Below are 18,570 nucleotides of genomic sequence, written 5' to 3' on the forward strand. Positions count from 1 at the left end.
TCAATAGTTGTGGAGGTGTGGTGGTGGTGGTGGTTGAGATACAATGGTGGTGGTGGTTGAAGTGTGGTAGTGGAGGTACGACGATGGTAGAGGTTCAGTAGTAGTAGAGGTGTGGCGGTGGTGGTGGTTGAGCTACAATGGTGGTGGTTGAGCTACAATGGTGGTGGTGGTTGAGGTGTGGTAGTGGAGGTACGGTGGTGAAAAAGTACAGTTGTGGTGGAGTTTTGGTAGTGGTGGAGGCATTGTGGTGGTGGTGGTTTAGATACAGTGGTGGTGGTGGAGGTGTATAGTGGTGGTGGTACAACAACATGGTGAAAGTTTAGTTGTGGTGGTGGAGCGGAAATAAACAAATAATCTTTTTTGGTAAAGTAAAATTTGTGCATACGTTGAAGAAAAGTTGCCTAACTTTAAAGTCAAAAGCTAAAAATATGAACTTTGAAATAAAGTCAAATTTTAACTTAGGTGAAGTCGGAAATTTTCGCATTACCAAACTAAATTTTTACTTTTCTACTTAAATAAAAAAAAAAAAACTTATTTTAGTGTTGCCAAACGACACCTTAAGTTATTGTAGATAAGAGAGGTAAGAGAGAAATTGGGCAAATATAGTGCAGGAGAGAGAGTAAGAAAGTGATAAAGGGAGGGGTTTATAGAGGGGTAAGATTGGAAGAAGTAAAAACAATTCTTATCTAGGGATGGGATTTGGTACATTGAGATCAACCTTTGGCCCAGCCGCCGAGATGGGGATTTTAAATTTGTTTTGGTTTTTTAATAGGTTTCGGAGGTTGGGTGAACTTTTTTTTTTTTTTTTTTTTTTTTTTTTCCTATTATGACTCTTTTTTGAACCTTAAATCAAGTAAATGTGAAAAGAGAAGAAAAGAGAAGAACAAATGAAGTTAGGTAGCTAACTTTGCAACAAAAATAAAAGTTAGGTAGTTAGCTTGGCTGGATCACGCGTGCGCCTCAGAAGTTGCCTCTCAGTTGTATGATTCTAAGAGCCACCGAATTTCATATCTAGATACATTGTTTTCAACTACAAAAAAAATGGATATGTCCGTTAACTATAACATTTTGTTACGAACTTAAGTATCAAGCCAAGCCACCTTTTTTTTTCCAACAAGATTTGAACAATGCTTGGTTGCGGAGGGATACATATATATTACCCTATCAGACATTAATGTGTATCAAACTATCACTCTTAACCGGATAACATGAGCATGAGAGTAGCCAAACCAACTCATGATTGAACATTCATCTAAGCTAAAAAAAAAAAAAATCTAGTAGGCACCCTCAACGCACCAGAGTGCCTACAGTTTTTAACCCAGGCTCATTAATCTGTTAATTTGGACGGAGTCTGGGCTCAATGAAGTGACCTTCAGCCTGTGAGGATGCACCATGGAAATCCCTTTCACTACAAAAACATCTTTCTTTCACCATGGAACGACCGATAAACAAGTGTCGTCTTGTTGTCGCTAAATAGAACGTCTGCCAGTTTGATCAAAACTTTTAAACCGTTTAATTTAGGCATTCTTCGGAATAGAAGTATTATTCTGTTGTTACTGCTTCACCTCATTTTACTCCTCTTTTACCGTTTAATATTTCCTTAAGTCTCTTTTCCCCGTACCAACCACTTTTCTCCCAAAAAATACCACTGGTTTTTACAACCATCACAAGATCTAGACATTCAGATCAGATGAAAACAAATTCTTTTGAATTTTTTTAGTGTCCAAACCTTAGGCCATTCAATCATTCATGGAATATGTTATCAAAATTGTGGTAACTTTTTGGTTAGGGGGATGGGGGATTATAGCATGTCCTGTGTAGAGAATAAGGCCGTTGTTGTAGGGGTACCCATTTGTTGTAAAGGGCACCAAAAAATTTTAATCCTTCAATTTCAGTGTGCTATACTTCTTTTTTTCAATTACCAGGTGCCTCGAACTCGTGACCTAGAAGGTGGAAGATTAAACCTGCTACCAATCCAACCAAGGCTTGTTAGCTCAACGTGCTATACTAATTAGCCTGAGTAGATATTCTACATCACCCCTCATTTTTGTTCTCCTCTCGAAGATACCCTTCATCTTTAATTTCATTTTCTTCACCACTACCACCGCTCCACTCCCACTACCACCAATTCATTGACGTGTTATATCCATTTTTCATGTCAACTTTTTTTTTTGTTGAATCTTTTTTTTTTGTTGAACCTATTTTTTTCATGTCAACTCTTAGACAAAAAGGTGCAAATTACAGAGAAGAGAGAAAATAAGAAAAATTTAATATTTGAAGGTCGCTGGCTGGAAAATTGACCGACCGACGACTGTGCCGGAGAAGAAAATGAGGTGGTAGAGAGAGGTGTTGAGATGGAAGAGAGTGAAATGTTGACTGGTTAACCGTGTTATAACGGTAAGTGAAAAAAAGAGCCATCTGAGTGTTTTTGACAAAGTATGGGTGCTAGACAGGAAACTGATCACAAAGTTGAAGGCTATTTGAGAAATAAACAAAAAAAAATTTCATCAAATTTGATTGATATTATTCTTGCCGTAACCCACGGGATATATATAAAGTTATATCGCCTGATTTAGAAAAAGATGACTAAAGAATCTAGGCCCCTCCAAAATCGCGCGGCCTTTACCCAAAAAAGGCGTCCCTATAGCATCACCCCTAAGGATCGACTATATAAAAGGAAAAATCGTTACTTTTGATTTCTCCCTCCTTTTTATCTCTCTTACTTTCTCTTTCTCCTAGGGCTTTATTTCTTCACCTCTACTCTTTCTCAACAACCAGTCTATATATCAAATTCCCAAACTTTACTACTATCTCCTTTGATCAATTCAAGGTCAAATAATGGAGGGTTTCTCTTCTCCAAATCCAATGAAGAACAAGATCATCTCGTTTGCCTCCTCATCGGAGTCTGATCAAGAGCCATATGAAGAAGATTCATGTAGTATTTGCTTTGAATTCTTCACCTCTGAAGATCCTGCTACTGTATTGTTTCTCTCACACCTCCATCTTATTTTTTTTTTTATTACTTGTAGGCTATAGAACAGTATTTTGGAGCTTTATTAGGTTTAATTGTTGAAGTGTTGTTAGCTACTAAAGTCATTTTGGTCACATTCTTAACTCAATTTGTTTGTTTCAGGTCACTAAGTGTAAACATGAGTATCATCTTCAATGTATTCTTGAATGGTAACCTAATTTGTTTTCCATTTTCTCTTTCTCTCTTTACGTGGTTATATTTGTTTTTCCACGAATAATCTTGATTGGAGTATTATTGATGGAACTTTAATTTGAATGAGATGTCTCTTTAGGTCACAAAGAAGCAAAGAATGCCCAATATGCTGGCAGTTGCTTGTCTTGAAGGACCCATCAAGGTATTTATTATTTCTAAGAAGACATATTTCATTGTCATTTCTTGTTGGTTCTTCAACTCTTTTTGTTCTTAATATCTGTAGTCAAGAGCTTCTTGCCGCTGTGGAGATTGAAAGAAAATCTAGATCGAGGACGGTACCTTCTAATATACCCGCATCTCGTCGATTTTCCTTCGAGGAAACTGAACCTGACATTGTGAGTTATTAAGTTTCTAAGAGCTGTGGCCTTCTATAGTATTCAATTCTAAAATTTGTTTTCTTATAAGAAATTGGATTTTTCAGGTTCAACAGTATACTGATGACTCCGATACTGAAGAGAATATTATGCAGCAACTATCAGCTTCCGGCATGGGTAGAATGCATCAGTTTAGCAGCAGGGAGAGACATAGATCATATCCCCATCATGATACGTTTCTTGGTTTTGACGCACCTTCAAATGATCCTGGTTTAGGGCAAGCAAATGCTCATGCACCAGTAGAAGGTCGAAATTTAGGACCACCTGGGGTTCACGTGGCTACATCTTCTCAACTATCTGATCGACCTCCGTCAACTGTACATACATCTCGTATTGATGAACATTCAAACATAATGTACAACTTACAGTCTCCTACACCTGGGTATATTACTTGCCCACTATTATTTGTGAAGTTCACTTTTTTTGAAACGGCGAATTAATATATTATTCGAAAAGAATGAAACTAGGATAGGATCTAAGTGGATCTAATAGTACATAAAAATCCACTTCAGGCAATGCTTGAGATCTGAAAACGCCAAAGTTACATTGTTGCTACTTGCTAACGTTCTCCAACTATAAATGATGTCTAGATAGGAATTCACCATCCAAAGTAGCCCCTACTCCAGTAGTAGAGGGTTCTCTTAATCATGTGACTCTCCCCTTTGTGACCTCCATATACTTATCTTCAAACCTCGCTTGGTAGCGTGTCCTATATGCACCAAATGACCGCTTGAGGAATGAGTTTGCATATCTCTCTTACTCTCTTAGGTTATTTGAATCTTTTCCATTGCGTGAGGAGATCCTAAAGATTACTCGGAGTGGTAAAGTTAACTCAATTCAAATTTCGATACGGATCTAGATTTCCTTTTCAAATATTGTGTTCAAACAATATTCAAGAATCATATGGATTCTGTATAGAGTATTTGCTTGAACATAGCAACTGTCTTGTTTGCATCATCTTTTCTATTGCTTTTTTTTGCAGATATACAGTTTATCATCCTGAGTCCTATCCTAATTATCTTTTGGTATTTTTCAGAGTTTGTACTACCACTCCACGAAAGTCACAAGCATCAGATTTGCTTTCTTTCTCAGAGTCTCTGAAATCTAGATTTTCTGCTGCCTCAGCCAGGTATCTCATATACCACTTCAACTCTTCCTTCTAACCCGTTTACCTGTAAAAATGTATGAAATTTATGTGGCATATGTAACAGATACAAAGAGTCAATCTCAAAAGGGACTCGGGGATTTAAAGAGAAATTACTAGCACGAAATAACTCGGTTAAGGAGCTGAGCAAAGAAGTTCAGCGTGAGGTAACTGCTGGTATATCCGGTGTTGCTCGGATGGTGGAGCGGCTGGATCCCGCCTCAAAGAGAATTGTACCTTCTTCTGGTCCTGTTACCAGTGGTTCTGTAAGGTTCTTGGACTTGCTTCTGAACAAAAAGGTTGTGCAAAAGAACCTCAATACTCCATCTCGCAAAGGAAATGATAGAGAAACAGGAAGTAGTACTAATCCAAACACTTCTGTTTATGACTCTGGAAATCTATCTTCTATCCCAAGTCGAATGAGAATTACTCGTGTACAGGTATGAGATTTCCCTGTCTAGCTTTACGTACTCCGATGTTATTCTTTTTCCTGCATCTGGTTTTCTTATCATTTTCTTTTCAAATTTTGAAATTTTTACCCATTCCCATCTTTTTTTGTTCTAGAGTAACTCTGTAACTCTATCCTATTAAAGTAGTTGTTGGATTGGTGGGTTTGAGCTTTTTACTCGCATAGGAATACTGAAATAACTAGGCTTCTCCACGCCAAATCAGTTGACTGGCAAATTCATCATAGAATCGAAATTCAAAGATTATGTAGCCGGCTCGGGCCATTAAATTCTAGTTTTAGTTAGTTCCCAAAATCACAATTTTTTTATTATAATTTTGAACAAACAATCTTGGTCACACATAATTTAAATCTGTCCACTAGTTAGGAGAGAAAATGAGAGAAGAAATTAGAAGTGATCAAGTGCGCAAACGACCCTTCATGTTGGGCACGACACTATCTATCAATATGGGAAGGCTGGAAACATTTTTTTGGTTGATAGGGATAGCTGCAGTGATTACCATTTCCTTTCTATCCATCATGAAATCATGAATGTTATGTAATATTCTTTTTCTAAGTTTAAAGATATATAAAATGCATGATATGTTTCTATATTGCAGTTCCATGACTGATATTCCAATGTATTGGCAGGATGTTCTTCGATGCAAGGGCGATAAAGATCTAGGATTATTACAGTAACGGTATCGACATATAGGCATTTGAGTGAGTCAATCTATTGCCCATATTGAAAGAATCGACGGATCTATCTATACCCCGGGGGGTTTTGGGCATCTTGATTATGGGTTTAATCGTGAGTTATATTTTTGTTTGGTGGGTTTTAGCTTTCAAGCAATGTGAGGAGATCCATCTTCCTTGTCAACAAAAAACAGAACAATGGTGGAACCAATCATGCTCCCCCTTGCTTTTTGTGTTTCTTTCTGTCTTGAACTTGAACAACTTTAGTAAAAAAGAATCAAATATGCTTGGTGCAGATTGGGGTTAAATATCCCTTTTAGAAATTGTTGGTTGATTCTTTTCATCCATACCCTTCTTCTAGGGTCTGCTTTACTTTTTACTTCTTGGTCCATTCTTTTCATTGTATGCTGTAGCCAAGAGCTATGATCATTGATCTAAAAAACGTTCAAGAGGTACTTTGAGGCAAGGTGTTCTAATGAGAGATATGTGAATGATATAAGACCGAACGAGAATATTTGAACACTTCTTAATCGTCAAATCTCCTATAGTTGATCTCTCTCATATTATTCACCTATCTCATTATGGTTACATGACGCTTCAAGGCGGATGTACTTGAACTCGAGAATAAATGTGCAAATTTTGAAATCACTTACTGTTTTAGAGTTGGTTAACACAAAAATATTACAATACACTTTTAAGTGTATAAAATGAATACTTTCGAATTTGCTAAGTCCATGACCGTACCAGCAGAGAAACAGGTCCGAGTAAAAAAGACAAAGCGCCAACAAATCATTAATTGAAACAGTGGACCTTCTAATTTTGTTTTGTTTTCTCCAACCTGAGAGAGAAAATTCTCATCAAAAAAAAAAAAAACCTGAGAGAGAAAAGGCATGAATGCATAGCCTAGGAAGTTTGTGAAACGTCACTGACGTGTCCGAAGCATGCAATGCTGAAGACGACACGTAAAACAAAACATTTGACACGTGAGTCAGACACGCCACGTTTCTTACTCACTCATTTCAGTCCAATTTCTTAAGCTTCCTTATAAGAACATCTGATTCAATATATTCTCTCTTAAATAAACCCAAATGCTTTCTCGTCTACCACTCTTACCTTCTTTTTCAAGAGTATTATTAACCACTACTACTACTGCTACCACAGTTGGCCGGAATTCTTGTTTGGGTAATCGGAAATCAGACTTTCCGGCTTCTTCATCATCATCATCATCTACTTATCAATTCACAAAAACAAGATTAGTTTTTAAGAGGATGGCTTCAGGAGGAAGACAACAGTTTCCACCACAGAAGCTGAGAAGCAGGAGACTCAGCCTGGGAAAGAACATCTCGTGAATCCACCTCCACAACCCACTACCCCTGATTACATACCCTCTAACAAGCTTCATGTCTCTCTCTTCTCTCTCTCATCTTTTTTTAATATGCTTGTCATATACCTCACATCATGTCAATGGATATCATCATAGCCCAATTGTGAGACGAGTGGCGTCTCCAACTCTGAAATGGCTGAACCATTTGGGATTATATGTATATTTTACGAGTCAGACAAAAATAAAATTAGATACACACAGAGGACTATTTATGAAAGGGAAATGCTAAGTTCAAAAACAAATTCTTTTTTGCTATGTGGCAAGTCTCTTTGAAAGTTTGAATGGATTCTGATTGTTAAGACATGAATGGCCTAGTCAAATTTTGAAAAATCTTGTCATGTTGTTTGGTCGTAAATTTTGTGAAAATTTTGAAAAATCTTGTCATGTCGTTTCGACGAAAATTTTGTGAAAATTTTGAAAAATCTTGTCATGTCGTTTCGACGAAAATTTTGTCAACTTTTTTTTTTTTTTTTTTTTTTGTGAACCTAACGTCAAAATGACCCCAACAATAACCTAGAAGCAAAACGACCCCAACAATAACCTAGAAGCTTGACCAATAGGAATGTAGGTTTTGTTCTCTCTTGTTAGAATTTGTTTAAAGTGAAATTTCATCTTTTAACAGGGGAAGGTGGCATTGGTAACTGGTGGTGATTCAGGAATAGGAAGGGCAGTATGCAACTACTTTGCCCTTGAGGGAGCAACAATTGCCTTCACTTATGTAAAATCTGAAGAAGAAAAAGATGCTAAGGAAACTATAGAGATGATCAAACAAGGTAAAACAAGTCATGCTAAAGATCCAATAAGTGTACCAGCTGATCTCGGATTCGATGAGAACTGTAAACGAGTTATCGATGTAGTCGTGAATGCTTTCGGCAGGATGGACATACTTGTAAATAATGCAGCAGAGCAGTACAAGGCAGGTTCTATTGAAGAAATTGACGAGGAAAGACTTGAGAGGGTTTTTAGGACTAATATCTTCTCTTACTTCTTCATGACCAGGTAATATTCATTGTTTAATCGTATGTTTATCACGCGTTTATCAACATTTCATGAGGGCCCTCCACTTGCCTCCTATATAACCTAGCCTTGCGTGACCACGCTATATAGCCTAGCGTGACCACGCTATATAGCCTAGCGTGACCACGCTATATAGCCTAGCGTGACCACGCTATATAGCCTAGCGTGACCACGCTATATAGCCTAGCGTGACCACGCTATATAGCCTAGCGTGACCACGCTATATAGCCTAGCGTGACCACGCTATATAGCCTAGCGTGACCACTGTCACAGCCCACTCATTTTGACCCATTTTGAGCACCCAAACAGCAGCTAAGAAGGCCCGGACAGCAGCTAAGAAGGCCGGACAGAGAGCTCAACAGCAGCCCAAACAGCACATATACACTAGGCTGCTTTGTGCATAGTTGGGTACCTCATTTTGTGCACTCTTTGGCCCAGCCCAAGGAGTTTTCTAGAGATTGGCAAGGAGATATTTCCTAGAGATACTTGGAGCCCAAGTAATCTAGAGATTTCCATCACCATTAGATGTGTTACATGTGGGTAAATCCTAGCCATCCATTGTATATAGGAACTAGTATAAATAGGGGATCACCCCTCATTTGTAAGACATCCAAGCAAGGATTCAAGTAGTGTTAGAGAGAGATTGAGTGACTTGGGAGACGTGCCCAAAAGCTTCCTTGTAATCTTTAAGTTTCATCAACAAAGATCATCTTCTCTCAAACTTGTGCATACTTTGATAGCTTCCTTTTCTTGGAGTTATAGTGCTAGATCTTGCCTAATAAGTCAAGGTTACTTAGGCATTTTAGTGAAGAAGGCTTAGACTTGTGCTAAGACAAGTGCCGCACGGTGTTAAAGCATAGGCCGAAACTTTACTCCGTGACAGTTGGTATCAGAGCCAGGTCGGAACTATGTCGAGTGAAATTGAGAATGTTCCACAGGAGGGACGTCCAAAAGCCAAGAGGGCTGCCCGAGAGAAGTCAAGAGACCGGGAAGCTTCCCTAGAGGCAAGGTTGGTTGCAGCTGAAGAGAAGCTAGACATGCTGCTGGAACGTATAGAGAAGCAAGAGGAGTTTGCTAATGATGTTACCGGCATCTTATCCCGCCAGCAAGATGCTTTCGATGGAATGGAGAAGTCGGTAGAGGCGACATTAGACGTGATGAAAAGGGAGATGGCCAGCAAGCTTAGAGCGTCGGAGAAGATGCTTGCCGAGTTCGAGGACTTCAAGACTCGATACTTATTGATGGAGAAGGCAGTGGCCAATAGTGGGAGTAGTTCAGCTCAAGGAGGAGCTAGGGTCAAGGTGCCAGACCCTATGAGCTTTAGTGGAGCCAGGAGTGCCAAGGAAGTTGACAACTTCCTATGGAACATGGAGAGGTACTTCAAGGCCCTCCATCTTGAAGACGAAGATGCTATGGTGGATGCAGCAGCCATGTACCTCGTGGAGGATGCGATGCTGTGGTGGCGACGCAAAACCGTGGAAGTCGAGAGAGGATTATGTCGGATCGATACATGGGAGGACTTCAAGAAGGAGTTCAAGGCGCAGTTCTTCCCGGAGAACGTGGAGTTTCGAGCAAGAGATAAGCTCATGACCCTCAAGCATACAGGTACCATCACTGATTATGTGAAACAATTTAACACCCTTATGCTTGATATTCCAGACATGCACGAGAAAGATAGGCTGTATCACTTCCTTCATGGCCTCAAGCCATGGGCAGCAACCGAGCTACGAAGAAGAGGTGTCGAAGATCTGCCCACAGCCTTGTGTACGGTGGAGAAGCTAGAAGACTACTCGTACAGTAGGTCGGACCAGTTCAAACCAAAGAGTAGTCCGAGCAAAAGTGGGGGAGAGAGGCCACCAATGAAGGAGTCAAGGAAGGATGCACCCAAGGAAAACAAGAGAGGTCCCAAAGAATGGAAGGCACGGTGGAAGAACGGAGGAGATCGCCCCAGAAAATGCTTCATCTGCACAGGGGATCAGTATGCATACGAATGTCCGAACCGGACCAAAGTCAATGCCATGTTCACAAAGGAGGCAGAGCCGCATCTCGAAGAGGAAGAAGAGGATGAGCCACAGATGGGAGCACTCAGCTTAAATGCTCTAAAGGGGACAAAAGCTGCCAAGCCAAAGAAGAGAAGGTCCCTCATGTACGTGAGCATAGCATTAAACGGGAAGGAGGCTAAAGCCATGGTTGATTGCGGAGCCACAGACAATTTCATCAGGCCGGAAGAAGCAAAGAGGCTCGGACTTAAGTTTGAAGAAGACCGAAGTAAGATGAAGTCAGTGAATGCCCCACCTAAGGCCGTACACGGCATAGCACGGAGCGTACCCCTGAAGATTGGCACATGGGGTGGTGTAGTAGACTTCATAGTAGCTGAGATGGACGACTTTAAAATCGTGTTGGGACTAGAGTTTATGGAAGCCGCCAGAGCTGCAGTCATTCCATATCTCAATGTGGTGAGCATCAACGATGAAAAGAGTCCGTGCATGGTCCAAGCTACTAGAAGTACCTCAAAACAAGGTACTCTTTCTGCTATTCAACTTAGTAGGGGGCTTGCAAAAGGGGAAGAGACCTTCCTGGCTACCTTGAAGGAGGAAGATGAAGGGACTGATGCCTTAGTCCCACTCGAGGTTGATGTTGTCCTTGCAGAGTACAAGGACGTCATGCCCGCTGAGTTACCAAAGCAATTACCACCTAGGAGGGAGGTGGATCATGAGATTGAGCTGGAACCCGGGGCCAAACCACCTGCATTGGCACCATACAGAATGGCCCCACCTGAGTTGGCAGAGTTAAGGAAGCAACTCAAGGAGCTCTTAGATGCAGGGTTCATTCAGCCGTCAAAGTCACCTTATGGAGCACCGGTCCTGTTCCAGAAGAAGCATGATGGAAGCCTTCGTCTCTGCATAGACTATAGGGCTTTAAACAAGGTGACAGTAAAGAATAAATATCCCATCCCACGAGTGGAAGACCTGTTCGATCAACTGGGAGGCGCTAAGGTCTTTTCCAAACTTGACTTGAGATCAGGATACTATCAAGTCAGGATAGCCGAAGGAGATGAACCAAAGACTACGTGCGTCACCAGGTACGGAGCTTATGAATTCCTTGTGATGCCTTTTGGTCTAACAAATGCTCCAGCTACATTTTGTACTTTGATGAACAAGGTATTCCACCCATACTTAGACAAATTCGTAGTAGTATATCTCGATGACATTGTTATATATAGCCGGACTATGGAGGAGCACATCGACCACCTACGAACTGTCTTCCAAGCCTTAAGGGAAAACTCTCTCTTTGTCAAAAGGGAGAAGTGCTCATTTGCTTCTAGCAAGGTGTCCTTTCTTGGACATTGGATTGGGGATGGGCAGATTTGGATGGATGGCAAGAAGGTGCAGGCCATCCAAGATTGGGAGGAGCCAACTAAGGTAACTCAGCTTAGGTCCTTCTTGGGCCTTGTGAATTACTACAGGAGATTCATTGAAGGGTATTCAAAAAGGGCCGCCCCTTTGACGGATCTTCTAAAGAAAAACCATAGTTGGTCGTGGACAGACGAGTGCCAAGCCGCTTTTGATGATCTTAAGCATGCAATAACAAAGGAGCCTGTTCTTAAGTTGCCAAACCATTTGCTGCCATACGAGGTATATACTGATGCTTCTGACTTTGCCATAGGAGGTGTTCTTATGCAGGAAGGTCATCCCATTGCCTATGAAAGCCGGAAGCTCAATGACACGGAGAGGCGGTACACGGTGCAAGAGAAGGAAATGACAGCCGTAGTGCATTGTCTAAGGACTTGGAGGCACTATCTATTAGGGACTTCCTTCACCGTCTATACTGATAATGTGGCAACAAGCTACTTCCAAACTCAGAAGAAGCTAAGTCCCAAGCAAGCAAGGTGGCAGGATTTCTTGGCCGAATTCGACATGAAGATGGAGTACAAGCCCGGACGCACCAACAATGTAGCTGATGCACTAAGCCGGAAAGCCGAACTTGCATCCATAGAGTTCCATGCCACAGTTAGTAAGCCGGACTCTACCATCTTGGAGCGGATTAGAGAGGGTCTTCAACAAGATCCCCATGCTAAGGGACTTATACAGGCATCCTTAGAGAGAAAGACCAAGAAATTCATGATGTATAATGGTCTTCTCTTCACCCGGAGGAACCAACTTTATGTGCCAAAGGTTGGTGATCTCAGGAGAGCTCTCATGAGAGAATGCCATGATAGCAAGTGGGCGGGACACCCTGGCCAAAGGAGAACCATGGCCTTGCTCGAGCTTAAATATTATTGGCCCAGGATGAAGGATGACATAGATGCATATGTAAGAACCTGCCTTATATGTCAACAAGATAAGGTGGAACAGAAGAAGGCGGCGGGACTGTTGGAGCCACTTCCCATCGCTGAAAAACCATGGGCAAGTGTTTCTTTGGATTTCATATCTGCCTTACCAAAAGTTGATGGTTTGGGTTCCATTCTAGTGGTAGTGGACAGATTCACAAAATATGCAACTTTCATAGCTGCCCCCGTTGATTGCACAGCAGAGCAGGCAGCACGGTTGTTTGTCAAGCATGTCGTGATGTATTGGGGTGTCCCAGCCAACATAGTAAGCGACCGAGACCCAAGGTTCACCGGGAAGTTTTGGACCGAAATCTTCAGGCTACTTGGGTCGGAGTTGAGCTTTTCTACGAGCTTCCATCCTCAAACCGATGGCCAGACGGAACGGGTCAATGCATTGTTGGAATTATACTTGAGGCATTTTGTGACCGCTAACCAAAGGAATTGGGTGGAGCTCTTGGACATCGCCCAGTTTAGCTATAACTTGCAGAGGAGTGAATCTACTGGGCATAGTCCTTTCGAGTTGGCTATAGGCCAACAACCACTTACTCCCCATACTGTTGCAGGTGGGTATAGAGGAGCTAGCCCGGCAGCTTATCAAGTTGCCAAAGGATGGCAAAAGGAACTCGACGTTGCCAGGTCATACTTAGAGAAGGCAGCCAAGAAGATGAAGAAATGGGCCGATCAAAAGAGGCGTCCTTTGGAGTTTCAGGATGGAGACTTGGTAATGCTCAAGTTCAATCAAAATCAGTTCAAGTCCCTTAGGAAGGTACACAAGGGGCTGATCAGGAGGTATGAGGGACCATTCCCTATACTTAAGAAAGTCGGGAAGGCATCTTATAGATTGGAGCTTCCAGCACATCTCAAAATCCATCCCGTCTTTCATGTGAGCTGCCTAAAGCCGTATCATGCAGATCCAGAAGATGCAACCAGAGGCCAAAGCAGTAGAGCACCTGTCACTATGACTACCTCATTTGACAAAGAGGTAGAAAGCATTGAGTCACATAGGAGGATTTCCAGAGCCGGGCGCATCTACAAGGAGTACTTGGTACGATGGAAGGGGCTACCAGATAGTGAAGCAAGCTGGGAGCATGAAGACACCCTGTGGCAGCACAAGGATCTTATCAGCAAGTACCACGAGGATATCGCGACGAGGACGTCCGCGGCTTAAGTGGGGGAGAATGTCACAGCCCACTCATTTTGACCCATTTTGAGCACCCAAACAGCAGCTAAGAAGGCCCGGACAGCAGCTAAGAAGGCCGGACAGAGAGCTCAACAGCAGCCCAAACAGCACATATACACTAGGCTGCTTTGTGCATAGTTGGGTACCTCATTTTGTGCACTCTTTGGCCCAGCCCAAGGAGTTTTCTAGAGATTGGCAAGGAGATATTTCCTAGAGATACTTGGAGCCCAAGTAATCTAGAGATTTCCATCACCATTAGATGTGTTACATGTGGGTAAATCCTAGCCATCCATTGTATATAGGAACTAGTATAAATAGGGGATCACCCCTCATTTGTAAGACATCCAAGCAAGGATTCAAGTAGTGTTAGAGAGAGATTGAGTGACTTGGGAGACGTGCCCAAAAGCTTCCTTGTAATCTTTAAGTTTCATCAACAAAGATCATCTTCTCTCAAACTTGTGCATACTTTGATAGCTTCCTTTTCTTGGAGTTATAGTGCTAGATCTTGCCTAATAAGTCAAGGTTACTTAGGCATTTTAGTGAAGAAGGCTTAGACTTGTGCTAAGACAAGTGCCGCACGGTGTTAAAGCATAGGCCGAAACTTTACTCCGTGACACCACGCTATATAGCCTAGCGTGACCACGCTATATTGCCTAGCGTGACCACGCTATATAGCCTAGCGTGACCACGCTATATAGCCTAGCGTGCATCAGTGCTTGTGTTGCGGAAAGGTTGTGAGGTGGTAGGCATGGACTATGGTTAAAGGGAAATGTTAGAGTTACTCGTTGGATTACTTGATGACCATCTACTCATATAGCTGAGGTGACCTCTCCAACATGAGTGGACATCTTTTGAGTAATACAATGAGTAACTCTAGCAATTCCGCCTGCATTAATCCCTCAAACCACTTCTTTTTGAGGCACTCCATTTTGAGGTGCTTGGGTGCTTCCGGTAATGTCAAGGAGAGTATAGTGAAGCTACTTTAATAAACTGGTGAGGCAGTGGCATTTGACCGTTTACCAACTATTGTAGCCTCTTTGGCATTTGACCGTTTACCAACCATTATAGCCTCTTTGGTGTCTTTGCATGGTCATCATATACTCGTTAAACCACTCAGTAAGATGTACGAGAACTCCTATTGTGTTAAAGCGTCACTCTATTTGAGTGTTCGTACGGAGATTCTCCTATGAGACTTTATAATGAGAATAATGCATGGGATGCCTCACAGGATGTCCACTTGCCATTTGCCCATTTCATTTGGCAGTCCAAGAAAGATGAAGTGAGTATGAGGGAGAAAATTATTTCATAATATTTGCGAATTAAATGTCCAACAAAGATTGACCTATTTACGGTCAATTAAATTTGAGATAGTAATATCAAAATGTGTTGTGATGAAGTTTTTTTTTGTTTTTTTTTTTTTTGAACAAGCGGTTTATGAAGAAGTTAGTAAAGGAAAATTTTGAACAAGCGGTTTATGATGGTATTGACCAACAAAAGAGGGTTCTTTGAGTCTTCCACTTGCATCCTTATTTCTTTCCCGTATATACCAGCATCCTTATATTACAGACGTTAATTTTTCTCTAGAAACAATAGTGTTTTTATTATTTCGCTTCTTTCTTTTTAATTTAATTATGGCATAGTACTCGTTTTATTTCTCTTAAATTTTTTCGTTAAATTATAACACGTTATCAGCACGAGTCGTCAACGAACTACTCTTGTCTGTTTTTCGATCTCCGCGCCGATGAAAGGTGTAACGTTTTCATTATTATTTCGAGATGTTGAACCTTGCTAGATTTGAGGTTACAACTCTAGACATAACATGAAAAATTATTTGGAATGGATTGTCGACGTAAGATTATGTTAAAATATAGAAGTTTTCGGAATACTATTAGAAAAGGTAATAATGCAGATGAACTGTTACGAGGTCATGATTTAAGTTATTTAAGGCGTCACGCATATGATTTAAAGTCGTGGTAAGAAATGTTAAACTTATGGAGTTTTTAAAAAGATAGGTTTGACCACCTGAAGATGGTCATCTTCTTGAAAGTCCGTAATGATTTAATATATCTCTGGCTACAAGACTTTAGTCTACTTCTGCATATAATGTCAGTTTTTGTACAATTGTTCCACGACCAAATGTACGTAGGTGGAGATACCATTAGTGATGAACAAGTGATTGATAAACACATTGAGTACGTCTCGTGTCTCGGGTATAGTACTGCAGTCACAATACAAAGAGTGATGTTTCTCTCCTTATTAATGTAGAAAACAACTAGTTATTGTTATGAAAATGTGAATCTCGACCTACAAGGTCTACACTTGTACCTGAAGCACATGCAATATGCAACGTGCTTCACGTACTGGTGCAGACCCAACAGGTCGAGATTAATTGTTGTGAAAAAACAACGGGTTGTTTTATTCATTCTCTAGGAGACAAGTCAGTACTGAGAAATTCTAGTAAAATGTCGTCCTGTTTTCTAGTTTTTTTTTTGAACTATATCCGAGACATAAAATGTGGTCGAAATTCTAAATGTACTCAAAGTTTTTCTGATTGTTTGTTTATCAGTAAAGATATCTCCCTTTGTCGTAAAACAACTTTATAAAAACTAAAGTTATATGCAGAAACAGAATTCAGACATTGTAGACTGAGATTTATAAAATCATTACGGGCTTACGGAAAGATGACCATCTTCAGTTAAGCATACCTATCATGTAAGGTATTCTATAAGCTTAACAGTTTTTCTGCATACAAGACTTTAAGTTTTCGTGTACGTGGCGTCTTAAATAACTTAAAACATGAATTGTATTGTTTTCTTTGGTAATTTTATTTAATAGGTTTTTACATTTTAAACTTAATCTTAGACATCACATTCCATATAATTCTTTCCCGTTATGTCTCTAGGGCTGTAAAATCAAGTCTAGCGAGGTTAGACATCTGAAATAATAATGGTAATGCTGTATCTTTCGCCGATGTTGAAACCGAAAACGGGAAGAGTAACGACTACTTAGTTGGCTGAGGAATCGTGCTGATAACGTGTTATAATTTAATGAACAAAGATGGAGAGAAATAAAGTGAACACTATTTCACAATATATTTAACATAAACACTATTAAATGAAGATGTGAAAGTTCTAAGTCGGCCAAAACCATCTTAAACCTCCTATTCAAAGTTCTCCTAAATCGTCCATTACTAACTTCATCACAAAATAACTTGATACCACTATCTCAAATTTAATTTGCGGTAGGTAGGGTTAATCTTTTTTGGACATTATAAGTGGCAAGTATTATGAAGCTAAAGGCACCCATGAACCTTAATCTATGGGCAGTCAATACACATAACATTCTTCTAGATATCCCTGATTTTCCTTCTACCAGAGAGTTCATAATATTCTCATACTGTAAGATAGAAAAGGCTGTGCTTTTGTTTTCCTTAATTAGAGAAGAGTGGTTCTTATAATCAAATCCAGTTACAAATTTATCATTTTTATTTTGTTTAAAACCATAATTCCTTAATCATCATCACTTAACTTCAGTTGTAATTGAGTGTTTTGTATCATAACTTTCATACTAACACGTACTTCATCGGTTTAAGCTGTAAGAGACTAAGAAGTGTGTATACGAATTTTCTTACATGGGAAAAGAAAACTCTAATGACCAAGAAAGAATATATTTTGATTAGGATGCCATACATTAGAAGAAAGCCCCAATGCGAGAATAGAATGTTTAGGTCATTGCCTTCGAATTTGGATGTGTGTGTGTCTCGTATGGACAAAAGGAAAACTCATGGTAGTGTATTTATTTGGGGCTTCTTCACCTAAAACCTAGGACACCTACAAATCTTGATTTTGAGGTGGATGTCACAGACGACGTTGAAACTTTGCTGTGGGTACAATGTGAGTCACATTCGTAGTGTTCACTTCAATATGATTTGATATTCATCATCAACATATTAACAACTAGTGATAGCAGCGCCTTGCGTGTAACAAAACATGGGCTTTTATCAATAACTGATCATGGTGTGGTGTTGGGTGGGTGGTTAGGCATGCTGTGAAGTACATGAAAGAAGGAAGTTCAATAATAAACACAACATCAGTGACTGCATACAAAGGTAATCCGACGTTACTTGACTACACCTCAACCAAAGGAGCCATTGTTGCCTTCACAAGAGGTTTAGCTCTTCAGCTCATAAGCAAGGGTATTCGTGTCAATGGTGTGGCTCCTGGCCCGGTCTGGACTCCCCTGATACCAGCTTCGTTCAGTGAAGAGGAATCTGCTAATTTTGGGAGTCAAGTTCCAATGGGTCGAGCAGGTCAACCACACGAAATCGCACCATCGTATGTGTTCTTGGCTTCACAATCAGACTCTTCTTACTTTGCGGGGCAGATACTACATCCTAATGGTATACATATTCATGATCTAAGCTGATTTTCAAACCTTTTCTCCTAGTGTATTAATGGGTATGATGGTTCACCTATTGTTTTCTATGCAGGTGGGACGATTGTGAACGCCTAATGTTCTGTTAAGCAAACGGGTTAGAATCCGTTAAGCAAGTGGGTTCTTCCAACGGCTAGTTTCGCGTCTCAGTCAAGTCTGTGGGCTTCTGGGAGCTTCTGTCTTGGGATGTTTTGGGGTTTTGGGTCTTTCTTTTCTGTTTTTTGCTGTTCTTAGTGTCGGTTAAAGTATGTGGTGAAGTGTAAAAGATTTTCTCCTTTTTGGGTAGTGAAGTGAGAGAAAATGGTTAATAAAAAGGTTGCTGTAGTTTGATGGAGTTCTTGTT

The 18,570-nt window shown here is 40.5% G+C and overlaps 1 protein-coding gene and 1 pseudogene across 2 annotated transcripts; both read left to right on the forward strand.

Moving 5' to 3' along the window:
* Positions 1–2,700: 2,700 nt before the first annotated feature.
* LOC147559255 (E3 ubiquitin-protein ligase RHF1A-like) lies at positions 2,701–6,205 on the forward strand. The gene is made up of 8 exons (XM_086661116.1): positions 2,701–2,979; positions 3,134–3,180; positions 3,303–3,365; positions 3,447–3,558; positions 3,645–3,979; positions 4,634–4,726; positions 4,809–5,181; positions 5,838–6,205. Exons 1-8 carry the CDS (start codon positions 2,839–2,841, stop codon positions 5,883–5,885), a joined length of 1,212 nt encoding a protein of 403 aa, XP_086517242.1. The 5' UTR covers positions 2,701–2,838; the 3' UTR covers positions 5,886–6,205.
* A 761-nt stretch (positions 6,206–6,966) lies between these two features.
* Positions 6,967–18,561, forward strand: LOC147559256 (glucose and ribitol dehydrogenase-like; annotated as a pseudogene). Its single transcript, XR_015234547.1, has 4 exons — positions 6,967–7,284; positions 7,889–8,265; positions 17,834–18,192; positions 18,283–18,561. The product of XR_015234547.1 is annotated as a glucose and ribitol dehydrogenase-like (transcript).
* Positions 18,562–18,570: the final 9 nt, after the last annotated feature.

Source organism: Eschscholzia californica, unplaced genomic scaffold (assembly GCF_041429995.1).
Source record: "Eschscholzia californica isolate CP2 unplaced genomic scaffold, dmEscCali1.0.p SCAF_2, whole genome shotgun sequence".
Taxonomy (NCBI): Eukaryota; Viridiplantae; Streptophyta; class Magnoliopsida; order Ranunculales; family Papaveraceae; genus Eschscholzia; species Eschscholzia californica.

What these genes read in the sequence shown, in the direction of transcription:
- LOC147559255 (XM_086661116.1), top strand. Translation starts at nt 2,839, where the DNA reads ATGGAGGGTTTCTCTTCTCCAAATCCAATGAAGAACAAGATCATCTCG. An exon ending in CCTCTGAAGATCCTGCTACT is followed by an intron (nt 2,980 to 3,133) that starts GTATTGTTTCTC and finishes TGTTTGTTTCAG; the next exon opens with GTCACTAAGTGTAAACATGA. An exon ending in TGAGAATTACTCGTGTACAG is followed by an intron (nt 5,182 to 5,837) that starts GTATGAGATTTC and finishes ATGTATTGGCAG; the next exon opens with GATGTTCTTCGATGCAAGGG.